Source organism: Hemiscyllium ocellatum, chromosome 8, assembly GCF_020745735.1.
Source record: "Hemiscyllium ocellatum isolate sHemOce1 chromosome 8, sHemOce1.pat.X.cur, whole genome shotgun sequence".
NCBI classification, from domain to species: domain Eukaryota; kingdom Metazoa; phylum Chordata; class Chondrichthyes; order Orectolobiformes; family Hemiscylliidae; genus Hemiscyllium; species Hemiscyllium ocellatum.
In genome coordinates, this window is record NC_083408.1 from 85,618,734 (window position 1) to 85,630,908 (window position 12,175).

At 39.4% G+C, this 12,175-nt stretch overlaps 1 protein-coding gene across 1 annotated transcript in view; it reads left to right on the forward strand.

The window, feature by feature from the left end:
• The window catches only part of ptpn21 (protein tyrosine phosphatase non-receptor type 21), an 89,356-nt gene that overhangs the window by 15,248 nt on the left and 61,933 nt on the right, over nt 1-12,175 (forward strand). Inside the window, exons 3-6 of the mRNA XM_060829309.1 lie at nt 1,431-1,600; nt 2,183-2,280; nt 9,898-9,965; nt 11,368-11,438. Of these exons, the coding sequence (XP_060685292.1) occupies nt 1,431-1,600; nt 2,183-2,280; nt 9,898-9,965; nt 11,368-11,438 (407 nt within the window). The remainder of the gene's footprint in view (nt 1-1,430; nt 1,601-2,182; nt 2,281-9,897; nt 9,966-11,367; nt 11,439-12,175) is intronic.

A 12,175-nucleotide genomic window follows, 5' to 3' on the forward strand; every position in this document is an offset into this window, starting at 1 on the left:
GCCCTATGCTCCTCGCCCCCATGACTGGCACATGAGTTGTTCTCCATGAAGTCCCAGTCTGCAAATCCCATTCCTAGGGATCTGCCCATGGAGGGCGCTGGTGAGCTCATGTAGACAGACACATTTAGATGTTTGGTACTGTCTGAATCAATCTGCATCAGGTTCTCCCACAGAACTGTGCACATGTCCTCATTGGATGTGGGGGGAACAAAGTGGTGTAATAGGTTCAGATGTGAATGTTGGTATTCTCAGTGTCTGAGGCATCTTTCAATGTCTGCTATGTTAATGAGCTGCTTATGGAACCCATGCCATTTTTCTAGCAAGTAGAAGAGGAGGGAAATATGGTCCAGTCTGGACTTGCGAATTCATTCATGGAGCTTGGACCTAGCAAATTACGTCCCTCACCATGCCAGCCTTTTTTATATGCCTCCTACAGGCTTGATCCTTGACAACCTGACTGCGATCTTATTCCAGGCTGAGTACCTCCTCCAAGCTTCTCGATCCTGGCTATCTCATTGTTGTCCCCTTTCACATACTGCTGATATAAAGATATGAACGTATTTTGTTTTTTTAAATTCTGAATTGAAATTCTGTTTTGAGGCCAATGCTTGAAACAAATGTCTGCAAGTTGTGAAAAAGTAAGTTTTGACACTCACAACAAGCATCATTAACAACTATTTAGGGGAAGCAATAGCCTAGAGATATTACCTGTAGGCTCTTAATCCAGAAACCCAAGTTCGAATCCTGATCGCAGATGATAGAATTTGAATTCAGTAAAAATCTGGAATTGTGTCTAACAATGACAATTGCTGTTGTCAGGAAAAGTCCATCTGGCTCACTAATGTTGTTTGAACTGCTGTTCGTACTCCGTTTGGCCTATGTGTGACTCAGGCACACACCAATATTTTTGACTCTTAACTGCCCTGTGGGCAATTAGGAATGGGCAGTAAATGAGTCCTGGCCAGTGATGCCCACATCTTGTGAATGAATAATTTGCTTTTGCCTTGGAATTGTGTGGCATGCTGTTATTTACCATATAGCAGCCTAAGCCTGGATGTTGTCAAGACCTTGCTGCATTTGGACATCTGAGGAACCGAGCATTGTGGAATTATCAGCAAGTCTCTCCATTTCTGACCTTTCAATAGAAGGAGGATCTTTGAAACAGCTGAAATGAACAGACAAAGGACATGATCCCGAGGAACTGTCAGCATATAAAAACTCTTGGTGCCAAGAATATTATGCTCTTAGTCGCACTGAATTATATTTGCTAGCTGAAACAATCTATTCTGCTTAGAGTCCTTTTGCAAGTGTGAAATGTTTCCACTTGGCATAGTGTCAGCACAATTAAGGGGAGGCAGGAGAAGAATGGCAAGTACACACTTTTGATGTCCTATGGGTTATGATTTATGAGTTTTTTTTCTCTTCTGCAGGTCACTTACTTCAGTCTGTGGTATTACAATAAGCAGAATCAATCTCGATGGGTGGATCTGGAAAAGCCCATGAAAAAGCAGTTAGATAAATATGCCATTGAACCTACTGTTTATTTTGGTGTGGTATTCTACGTACCAAGTATTTCACAACTTCAGCAGGAACTTACAAGGTATGGAATGTCAAAACTCAATGGTAGATGTCATTAGAAGAAACATCTCGATATGGTCTTCAAGTTAGCACTTGAACGATTAATCGTGACCGCTAGCTTTGATTTAATAGGCTATTCAATATAGTGTATAACATTTGCAAGCCCAAAATTAAAAATGGAGTAGTTTCTTTGGATATAGCTTGTTAAACATTGATATTAAAGTAAATATCAAAAATTCCCCCCATCCTGATTCTCAGTGTAATGGAATGTCTAGTTAGTTTACTGGTGAATGTGAAATTAAATGAAACAAACTTCTACAAACTTTTAAGTTATCCTGAGATATCCAGCCCATTTTCTAATGTTGATTGGAACCACGTAGGATTTGGCCCACAACCTCTTAATTTAAGTTTACGTATAGAAGTTGACTGATCTCATCTGGGACTGTGATGAGGGTTAAAGTATGGTCCAGAATACTCTTGGTGAAGAAAAGAAAAAGCTTGACTAACATTTGTATCATTCTTTGTACAGTAACTACACGCATAGTTGGGAAAGAAACTTATTTATATGCTTAATTGCTACAAGCATTGCACCTTGTTTCTGCAGATTCCAGTATTATTTACAATTGAGGAAAGATGTTTTGGAAGGCCGCATACCTTGCACACTAGACCAAGGAATTCAGCTTGCAGGTCTAGCTGCACAGGGTAAGGAATGATATACAATTGATTCCAAAGTCTAAATGATGTATCACCTTTTAATACAGTATTTTAGGGCAGTTATGAGAGTTACATGTCTGTTCTGATTTTCCAATTAATCTTGTCTACCTTGCTTAGAGACCATGGACTAATGAGGTGGAAATTGCAGAGCTTCTGGCTATAATCTTCCAGTTCTCCTTTTGATATGGGGGGGTGTGCTTGAGAACTGGGAAATTACAAAAGTTACACCTTAATTCAGAAACACATCTAAGAATTAGCTCAGAAACCAGTTAAGTAATTTTACAGATGGGAAAGCTTTTTAAAAAAGGGCAAATTTACTCATCAATTTGATAAGTGTGAACTAATCAAGGAATGTGGCACAAAGATTTGTTAAAGACAATTTGTCTTTATCTTGGTTGAACTTTTCGTAATCGAGTCATAGAGATGTACAGCATGGAAATAGACCCTTCAGTCCAACTCGGCCATGCCGACCAGATATCCCAACTCAATCTCGTCCCACTTGCCAGCACCCAGCCCAGATCCCTCCAAACCCTTCCTATTCATAAACCCATCCAGATGCCTTTTAAATGTTGCAGTTGTACCAGCCTCCACCACTTCCTCTGGCAGCCTATTCCACATACGCACCACCCTCTGCATGAAAAAGTTGCCCCTTAGGTCACTTTCCCCTCTTTCCCTATATCTTTCCCCCCTCACCCTAAACCTATGTCTTCTAGTTCTGAACTCTTCCCACCATAGAGAAAAGACCTTGTCTATTTACCCTATCCATGTCCCTCATGATTTTAAAACCTCTAAGGTCACCCCTCTGCCTCCCAGGCTCCAGGGAAAACAACCCTAGCCTATTCGACCTCTCCCTATAGCTCAAATCCTCCAACCCTGGCAACGTTCTTGTAAATCTTTCCTGAACCCTTTCAAGTTTCACAACATCTTTCTGATAGGAAGGAGACCAGAATTGCAAGCAATATTCCAAAAGTGGCCTAACCAATGTCCTGTACAGTCGCAACATGACCTCCCAACTCATGTACTCAATACTTTGAATAATAAACGAAGGCATACCAGACACCACCTTCACGATTCCATCTACCTGCAACTCTTTCATGGAGCAATGAACCTGCACTCCAAGGTTTCTTTGTTCAGCAATACTCCCGAGGTCCTTACCATTAAGTGTATAAGTCCTGCTCAGATTTGTTTTCCCAAAATGCAGCACCTCGCATTTATCTAAATTAAACTCTATCTCAGCTCATTGGCTCATCTGATCAAGATCCCGTTATAATCTGAGGTAATCTTCTTTGCTGTTAACTGCACCTCCAATTTTGGTGTCATCTGCAAACTTACTAACTATACCTTTTAAGCTCACATCCAAATCATTTATATAAATGACGAAAAGTAGTAAACCCAGCACTGTTCCTTGTGGCATTCCACTGGTCACAGGCTTCCAATCTCGCCACCACCCTCTGTCTTCTACCTTTTGAGCCAGTTCTGTATCCAAATGGCTAGTTCTCCCTGTATTCCATGAGATCTAACCTTGCTAACCAGTCTCCCATGGGGAGCTCTGTCGAATGCCTTACTGATATTGAAAGGCCAGTAGGGTGGATGTTGATAGTATAGTTGACATGATGTAAATGGATTTCCAGATGGCAAACATAATAAGCCTATCAGCAGCATTGAAGTCCATGGAATAAAATATAGAACTGACATTGACTTGAAGTTGACTGAAAGGCAGCAACCACAGTAGTCATGAACAGTTTTTCAGACTGAAGGAGTGATTCTCCAGGTTCAGCACTAGAGTTGTTGGTTTTCTTGATCTATATTAATCTGGATTTGGGTGTTCATTGTGTGTCTGCTCTGCCACAAGACAGGTCTTTGACTCATTGTCTCTGCTTCATCTGTGCTTTTTGTTTTATTAGTGGTTTTATTGTTGACAGTGGTTTACCATTGCCGTTCACTGTCAGACAGGGTGAGGAGATCCCAAGTCTTGCTGAATTGGAAAGGGAAACAAACCTTGCGTCATTCTGATTTTTACTGAACCACATGAATGCTATCTAAACAGTTGCGCAGTTTGGTCAAATTTGGATGTTCGAGGCATAATTTTAGAATTTACAGATAACTCAAAACTTGGATGTACTGTGACTTTGAACACAAGTAGGCTATGGAATGGATAGACATCACATGTATAATTCATTTCTGAGAAGTGTGAAATGATAGTATTTTTATTTGTCATGGAATCTGGGCATCTCTGGCTAGGCCAGCATTTACTACTCCTCCGTCATTACCCTTGGAGAAAATGGTGGTGAGTTATTGTCTTAAATCACTGCCATCCTAGGTAGGTATGATAGTACTCTCACAATCCCTTTTTTAGGAAGGGAGTTCCAGGAGTTTGACTTGATGACAGTTCCAATTTGGGATGGTGTGTGGCTTAAAGGAGATCTTCATGTGGTCATGTTCCTATTTATCTGCTGCCCTTATTTTAGGTGGTCGCGGTCACAGATTTGGAAGGTGTTTCGGTGAATTGCTATACTGCATTTTGTAGATCTTTCAGTTGTATCAGTGCGGCAATGAAAGAAGTGGATGAGTTGTGAATCAAGTGGGATGCTTTGCTTTGAATAGTCTGGAACTTCTTGAGTGTTACTGACGCTGCCCTCATCCAATCAAGTTTAAAAAAATTTCAGTATACTCTTGACTTGTGATTTGTAGATGGTGGGCAGTCACTGGGGAAAACAGTGGTGAATTACTTGCTGCAGAATTTCAAGCAAGTGTGTTGTATAAACAGTATTTATGTGGGTGGCCCAGCTCAATGGTCAATGGTAAGTCCCAATACTTTGAAAGTGAGTGAGTCAATGGTAATGCCCTTGAGTATTAAGGGAAAATGTTTAATTCTCTTGTAAAATTGGTCATTGCTTAGCACTTTAGTGGCATGATGGTCAGTTACTGCATATTGGTTTCAGTCTTGATGTTGCTCAGGTCTTGTTGCATATGGGCATGGACCGTTTCAGTATCTGAAGAGTTGTGAATAGTGTTCAACATTGTACCTGAGCAAATGCCCCACTTCTGACCTTCTGTAATGGAAAGAGGATGATCGATGAAACAACAAAGATGATTGAGCTGAGGAGCACCCACAGATCCTGGAGCTGAGGTGGTTTGACTTCAAACGACTACAACCCATCTTCCTCTGCACTTGATATGACTTCAACCAGAGGAGAACTTTCACACTGATGCCTATTTTTTCTGGGATTCCTTGATGCCATGCTTGGTCAAATGTTAAGGATAGTCATTCTCACCTCACCTCTTGCATGCAGGTCCTGTTGTCTATGTTTAGATAGCAGCTGTAATGTCAGGTGCTAAATGGCCCTGATGACCCAAACTGAGCATCCATGGCATATTATTCCTTAAGTACTGCTTAATAGCACTGTTGATGACCCTTTCCACCTATTTACTAATGATTGAGAGTAGACTGCTAGGTTGGTAATTGTCCTACTTTTTATTCACATGAAACAACTGAGCCTTTTTCTACATTGTCAGGTAAATTGTAGTTTTGTGGTGTAAAAAAACAACTTGGCTTGGGATGTGGTCAATTCTGGACTACAAATCATCTCTACTATAGCTGAAAAGTTGTTTAGGCTCATAACCTTTACAGATCTTTCATCAGTTTCTTAATCTTCTTGTGGAGAGAATTGAATTGACTGAAGGCTGGCATCTATCATGGGACCTCAGATGAATCATCCGTTCAACACTTCTGGCCAAAGGTGGATGCAAGTGCTTCTGCCTTGTCTTTTGCACTGTTATGCTGGCTCCTCCCATCTTTCAGGCTGGGAATGTATGTGAAACCACCTCTTTAATTATTCATCACAATGCAAGGGTGCAGAGCGTGGATCTGATCTGGTAATTTTTGGGATTGCTTAGTCTGTTCCTGCTGTTTGGCATACAAGTCGTTTGTTTTAGCTTCATCAAGTTGATATTTGTTTTAGGAACATCTGATGCTGGCATGCCATTCTGCATTCTTCGCTGAACTATGCTTGATCTCCTTCCTTGATGGTAGAGTGGGAAATTATGTGGTTGACTACTGTTCTATTGCTGATCACCAGTTATACCACATGAAAATCAGTTGTGAGTTGCTAGATGTGTTAAAAATCTGTCCCATTTGGTATGATGTCAATGTCTCAGGAGTGTATGTTACATAAGATGGGGCCTCATTTACAGTGCAATGACCACTCCTCTGATACCGTTATGGACAGACACATTTGGTAAGGGCAAGGTCAAAAGTTTGAGCAACAAGTGAAACTAGCTTTTCCAACAATTTTCATGTTGCAGAAGTCGACATCAAATGTTGGATGCTTTGCAAGTCTTAGAGTCATAGATATATAGCATGGAAACGGTCCAACGTGTCCATGCCGGTCAAATATCTCAACCCAATCTATTTCCACCTGCCAGCATCTGGCCCATATCCCTCCAGGCGCTTCCTATTCATGTACCCATCCAGATGCCTTTTAAATGTTGCAATTGTACCAGCCTCCGCCACTTCCTCTGGCAGCTCATTCCATACCCGTATTACTCTCTGCCCTTGGGTCTCTTTTATATCTTTCCCCTCTCACCCTAAACCTATGCCCCCTAGTTCTGGACTCCCCACCCAGGGAAAAGACTTTGTCTATTTATCCTACCCATGACCTTCATGATTTTATAAAACCTCTAAGGTTACCCCTCTGCTTCCAACACTCCAGGGAAAACAGCTTCAGCCTATTCAGCCTCTCCCTATAGCTCAAATCCTCCTACCCTGGCAACATCCTTGTAAATCTTTTCTGAACCCTTTCAAGTTTCACAATATCTTTCTAATAGGAAGGAGACCAGAACTGCTTGCAATATTCCAACAGTGGCCTAACCAATGTCCTGTACAGCTGCAACATGACCTCCCAACTCCTGTACTCAATACTCTGACCAATAAAGGAAAGCATACCAAACTCTTTCTTCATCATCCTATCTACCTGCAAGTGTGGACTGATTTTATGTGGTGAGAACTTTGTTTATTGTGAGCAAATGAAGTGTGTAATGATATGATCTGCCAGTCTTTGGGACATTTACAGCCTTGTATGTCTGGCAACAGACCAGTATTAAAATTCTTACACCATGTTATTCTGCATATTACACTAATGCATGTCTTTTTCACTTGATGGCAGCATCCTATTAGTGGTAAATATCACTTGTGTTGCTCCTATATGGTGGCAGTGTGAAACAGTTTGCCTGTTGCTCAGACTTTTGAGGTACCTTTATCTGAGGTATTGTGAGTGCTTTTCATGTTTAAGGACTTGATGGATAATCTTGAGTGTATGAAGAATTGTGTGACAACCAATTTAGGGTTGTTTTTGGTCTTAGTGTGATGCGGTTGTGTGGATGGGAAGCTATTTATAGGGCCTAGGTCTTTGTAGGTACAAATAACATTTACTTTTTTTTAAACTTGAAATAAAGTGATGAAAGCATGTGAATCTGGCATTAGTATTGAAAAGAAATGTTTGTACTGACACCTGAATTGATGCTCTACATTGACACCTCCCTAATTAAACAATCTCACAAATAAGCAGCTAATCAAGGATGATTTTTAAATCTTCATAGACTGGGGTGAACGGGGTGGAGAAGGTGGTACAAGACAGCAAGAAGAAAAAAGTCTAAACAATAAGATAACACTTTCCAGAACATGCATTTTCATTAGAAACAACAAGATTGAGCACGATACTTGTCCAATTGGTAGCTTATTGAAAGGGAAATGTTTGAACTGGTGAGAGATAAATATATTGCTGGTTTTCAGCTCAACAAGTACTGAAACAAAGAAGTCCAGAAATTGATTTCAAAATGTACTACTACATGTAGGTTTTAAAAATCATGATGATATTATGGTATAGAGGAATGACAACACCTAATTAAAAATTAGTTTAATAGCCATTTGATAGTACATAATAGAGTATTGCTGAAAGACCTTTGTCGAATCTTTTCATTTTGCACTTAGGACATTTCGCAACATTGCTAGGTCAAGGGGGAAAAAAAAACAACTGTACAGGAGGAGAGTGTTAATTAGTTCACAAGTGGACGGACTGACTGGTAGCAGCATTGCCATGCAAAGAGCATCAGTTAAGAGATAATTGACTTGACTTAACAGTCTGGCTTTGTTTTAAATTTCAATCCAAGCAGGTTGATAAATTAATTTCTCAGCACAATGCCCTGACCAGAGAATGACTGTAGCTATTATGCACTATCAAATGGCTATTAAACTAATTTTTAATTAGGTGTTGTCATTCCTCTATACCATTGTTAGCGCGGATGAAATGATCTTCAGTCTGAGCCCAGAGTGCGGTTCGACAATCAGTAACTTTATTAAAGTATGTAACGCCGGCGGAGACCAATCGAGGTTTGAATCTCGATTGCTCTAATGTTTCCCGTGCGATGTTACAAGTTATATACTTCATGAGTCAGGATGTAGGAGATTGGGTATGAATGAGTGTGAATGGTGGTACTCATGGCTGGAGTATGTGTGAATGTCAAGCTTCCTGCCGTCCTCGGAGAGTCGGCAGCATACACAAAAGGTGTGTTGTTCATTTTTATGTGAGTGGGTCCGGGTGCTATCTGCTTGTCTCTCCGTGAGGGCTGAAGGCTAGCACCCCGCTTTGTTACTTCCAAAGTGTTAGGTTCATCCTTTTGTGTATGACTGTTTTACATGATCAGGTTATGCGTGTGCGTCAGTTGGAGTCTTGACGAGATTATAAAGTGGGTTTCGATCTGTGAGTCGTGACCATTGTCTGGAGTCCTGACTAGTGTCTGGTCTGGTGTGTATTTGGATCTGTCTTTGGATCCCTTCTCCCAATACTGTTTGCTTTAAAATGGATACTGCTGGCTTAAAATGGATACTGCTGGCTTAAAATGGATACTGCTGGTTTTCCCGACGTGGGCCTTGCTCCACGGTAAACACGGGACGGTTTATGCCCGCCTTCACCATGAATATTGTGATGATTTTTAAAACCTGCATATAGTAGTGCATTTTGAAATCAATTTCTGGACCTCTTTGTTTCAGTACGTGTTGAGCTGAAAACCAGCAATATATTTATCTCTCACCAGTTCAAACATTTCCCTTTCAATAAGCTACCAATTGGACAAGTATCATGCTCAATCTTGTTGTTTCTAATGAAAATGCATATTCTGGAAAGTGTTATCTTATTGTTCAGCCTTTTTTTTTCTTCTTGCTGTCTTGTACCACCCTCTCCACCTCTGTCTTCACTCCTGCTTCCTCCAGTCTATGAAGATTTAAAAATCATCCTTGATTAGCTGCTTATTTGTGAGATTGTTTAATTAGATAGGTGTCGATGTAGAGTATCAATTCAGGTGTCAGTACAAACATTTTTTTTCAATACCAATGCCAGATTCGCATGCTTTCATCATTTTATTTCAATAGCAGTTATTTTGCCTGTATTACTACTGAATAAAATATAACCCAAAATTTTACCGATATTGCTGGTTCTAATTTTTTCCTGATTTATGAAATAGATGTCAAATCCTTGCTTATCAAAATACTCTCCAGAGTCTCTTTGATTAACTGTGTACTCTGATATTTCTCTGGTTTTGTGTTTACAGCTGATTTTGGAGACTATGATCAGTATGAATCCCAAGACTTCCTGTACAAGTGTGATCTTTTTCCAGTTGTAAGTTCTGTTAGCATATTTTGCACAAAAGTTTAAATGCTTAACACTTGAGCATAAATGTTATTTTGAAGCAAACGACTTCTGGGTATTAGAAATAGGAAGTACTGTTTTTACCCAATCCTGACTTATTGCGGGCTCTGTTCCAAACTCGCTCACTGCATGTGACACCTTTTTATATAGCACTTTTAATGTAATCAAAAGCCCAAAGACATTTCACATGCCTATTATTAAACTAAATATAATAATACCAAGTCATGAGATGTTAGCTATATGACCAAAAACTTGGTCAAGCAGGTAGGCTTTAAGGAATGCTTTTAAAGGAGGAAATGAAGTTGAGAGATAGCGATGTGTGGGGTAGGTATTTCAGAGCTCAAGGTAGAGATAACTGAAAGTGCAACCACCAATAGAACATTTAAAATGGATGCTGAAGAGACCAGGATTAAAGGAACCAGATGTTGGAGGGTTCTGCAACTTGAGATTACAGATATGGAAGGTGCATCAGCCAATGAGGGTTTGAAGAATGAGAATTTTAACATTTATGGCTACGAATCAAAAGGAACAACCTTTTTCCATCAGTGCTGGAACAAGATAAATGTGATGTTAGATTAGCAAACTGACATCAGCAAGTCATTTGCAATATTATGGAAAGTGAGCAAATGCTTAAGTTAGAACCTTGCCCACTGTCTTGGGGGGGAGAAAGAACTAAAACTATTGAGCTTGTTAAAAACCCAGTTGAATGTAGTATTTCCTCTGCTCCATTTTTCATTAATTGGATTGGAAAATGTTTGATAATGATTTATGCCAGATATGAAAGATAGACAGGTAATATGGTCTGCAAGTGGGACCGTGGCGCTGTGATGCATCAACATCTTTTGGTGTTAGTGGCAGCATTAGACTTATTCACTCTCTTTTATATTGTCATAGCAAAGAGAGAGAGAAAAAAAAATCAACCACACGGAGCTATAAAATTGGCGTTATCCTGGCCAAAGAATCTGATTGAACTTTGCTACCAGATGGCAGGACTGGGTCATCACAGTTTGAGGGTGAGGGCAGAGTTGACAAAACCATTTGCTACAGAAATGTTCCAGTCGAGGGCTGGAGGCTAGACAATTAGAATTTTCAAAATGGAGTTGTAAGTTAAAGTAAATAATTTTACCTTGAATACTCAAATTTATTTCTCTGCTTAAAACAGTCCAAAGAGCACTTAACATTACATGTGAAAATTATATTTGAGTAGTGTCATAAAAGTTTGTTTTATTTATCCTGTGAAACTGAAGTGAAGCCAAACATTTTATTCAATACAGTGTCAAATACAGAAGGCTTTGTTTAATTTACATTATTAACAAGACTGTTTTATTTTTTTACCTTGCTATTCCACGACAACACCTCTGACTTTGCAAAGAATTGGATTCAAGATGAGCGAATGCTTCAAGAAGCAACACAGAAAGTTGCTTCATTACATCGGAAATTCAGGTGAAGTATATATTCTATATTAATCTTAGCACCTTATTGTAAGGTTTTTGGGTGTACTTCAGCTTTAATTGCAAGACCTAAGTCAGTTGCAGTTAGAATTAATTCTAATTCAGTCATGTTACGAAGTGTTGGTGGGAGTAGAACCTGGATCTTCTAGCCCAGAGGCAGAGAAAATGATGTTGCCACAAGACTCTCAAATTATAGTTATAGACTTAGTTTTGACCCATTCCAGTTACAAATATATCTTCTCATGTTTTGCAGAATCTATAAAGTTTTTCATAACAATTACAAAATAAATGTGCTTAATAAAAACAGTTGGCTTTCAATCTCTGTGCTGCAAGTTATATACTTTTTGACTCCGGTACCTTTTTTATAATCAAACTTCCTTCATTTACATTGAACTAAGGTTCAGGCCTTATTAACCTTTACTAATCACTAGCCCCTGTGCATATTTAGAGGCATTCTGAACTCTAATTAGTTTTATTAGTTCATGGTTAATCTTGGATTCGTTAAATAATATGTCCAGTACCTGATTGGTTTCTTTTAAAGTATTGGTCTTTTTAATAATATCATTTTCTACTGTCTCCTCATTCATTCTTTAATATGCCAGTCATTTTTTTGAGCATTGTAACAACTTGTTCTCCCCTTAAGAATTCCATAGCTCATTTTGAAGATAAGATTGAGCAGACGCATTTAAAGTTTGCTGGTACAGAGTATCGAGTGTTACTTCCTAAATC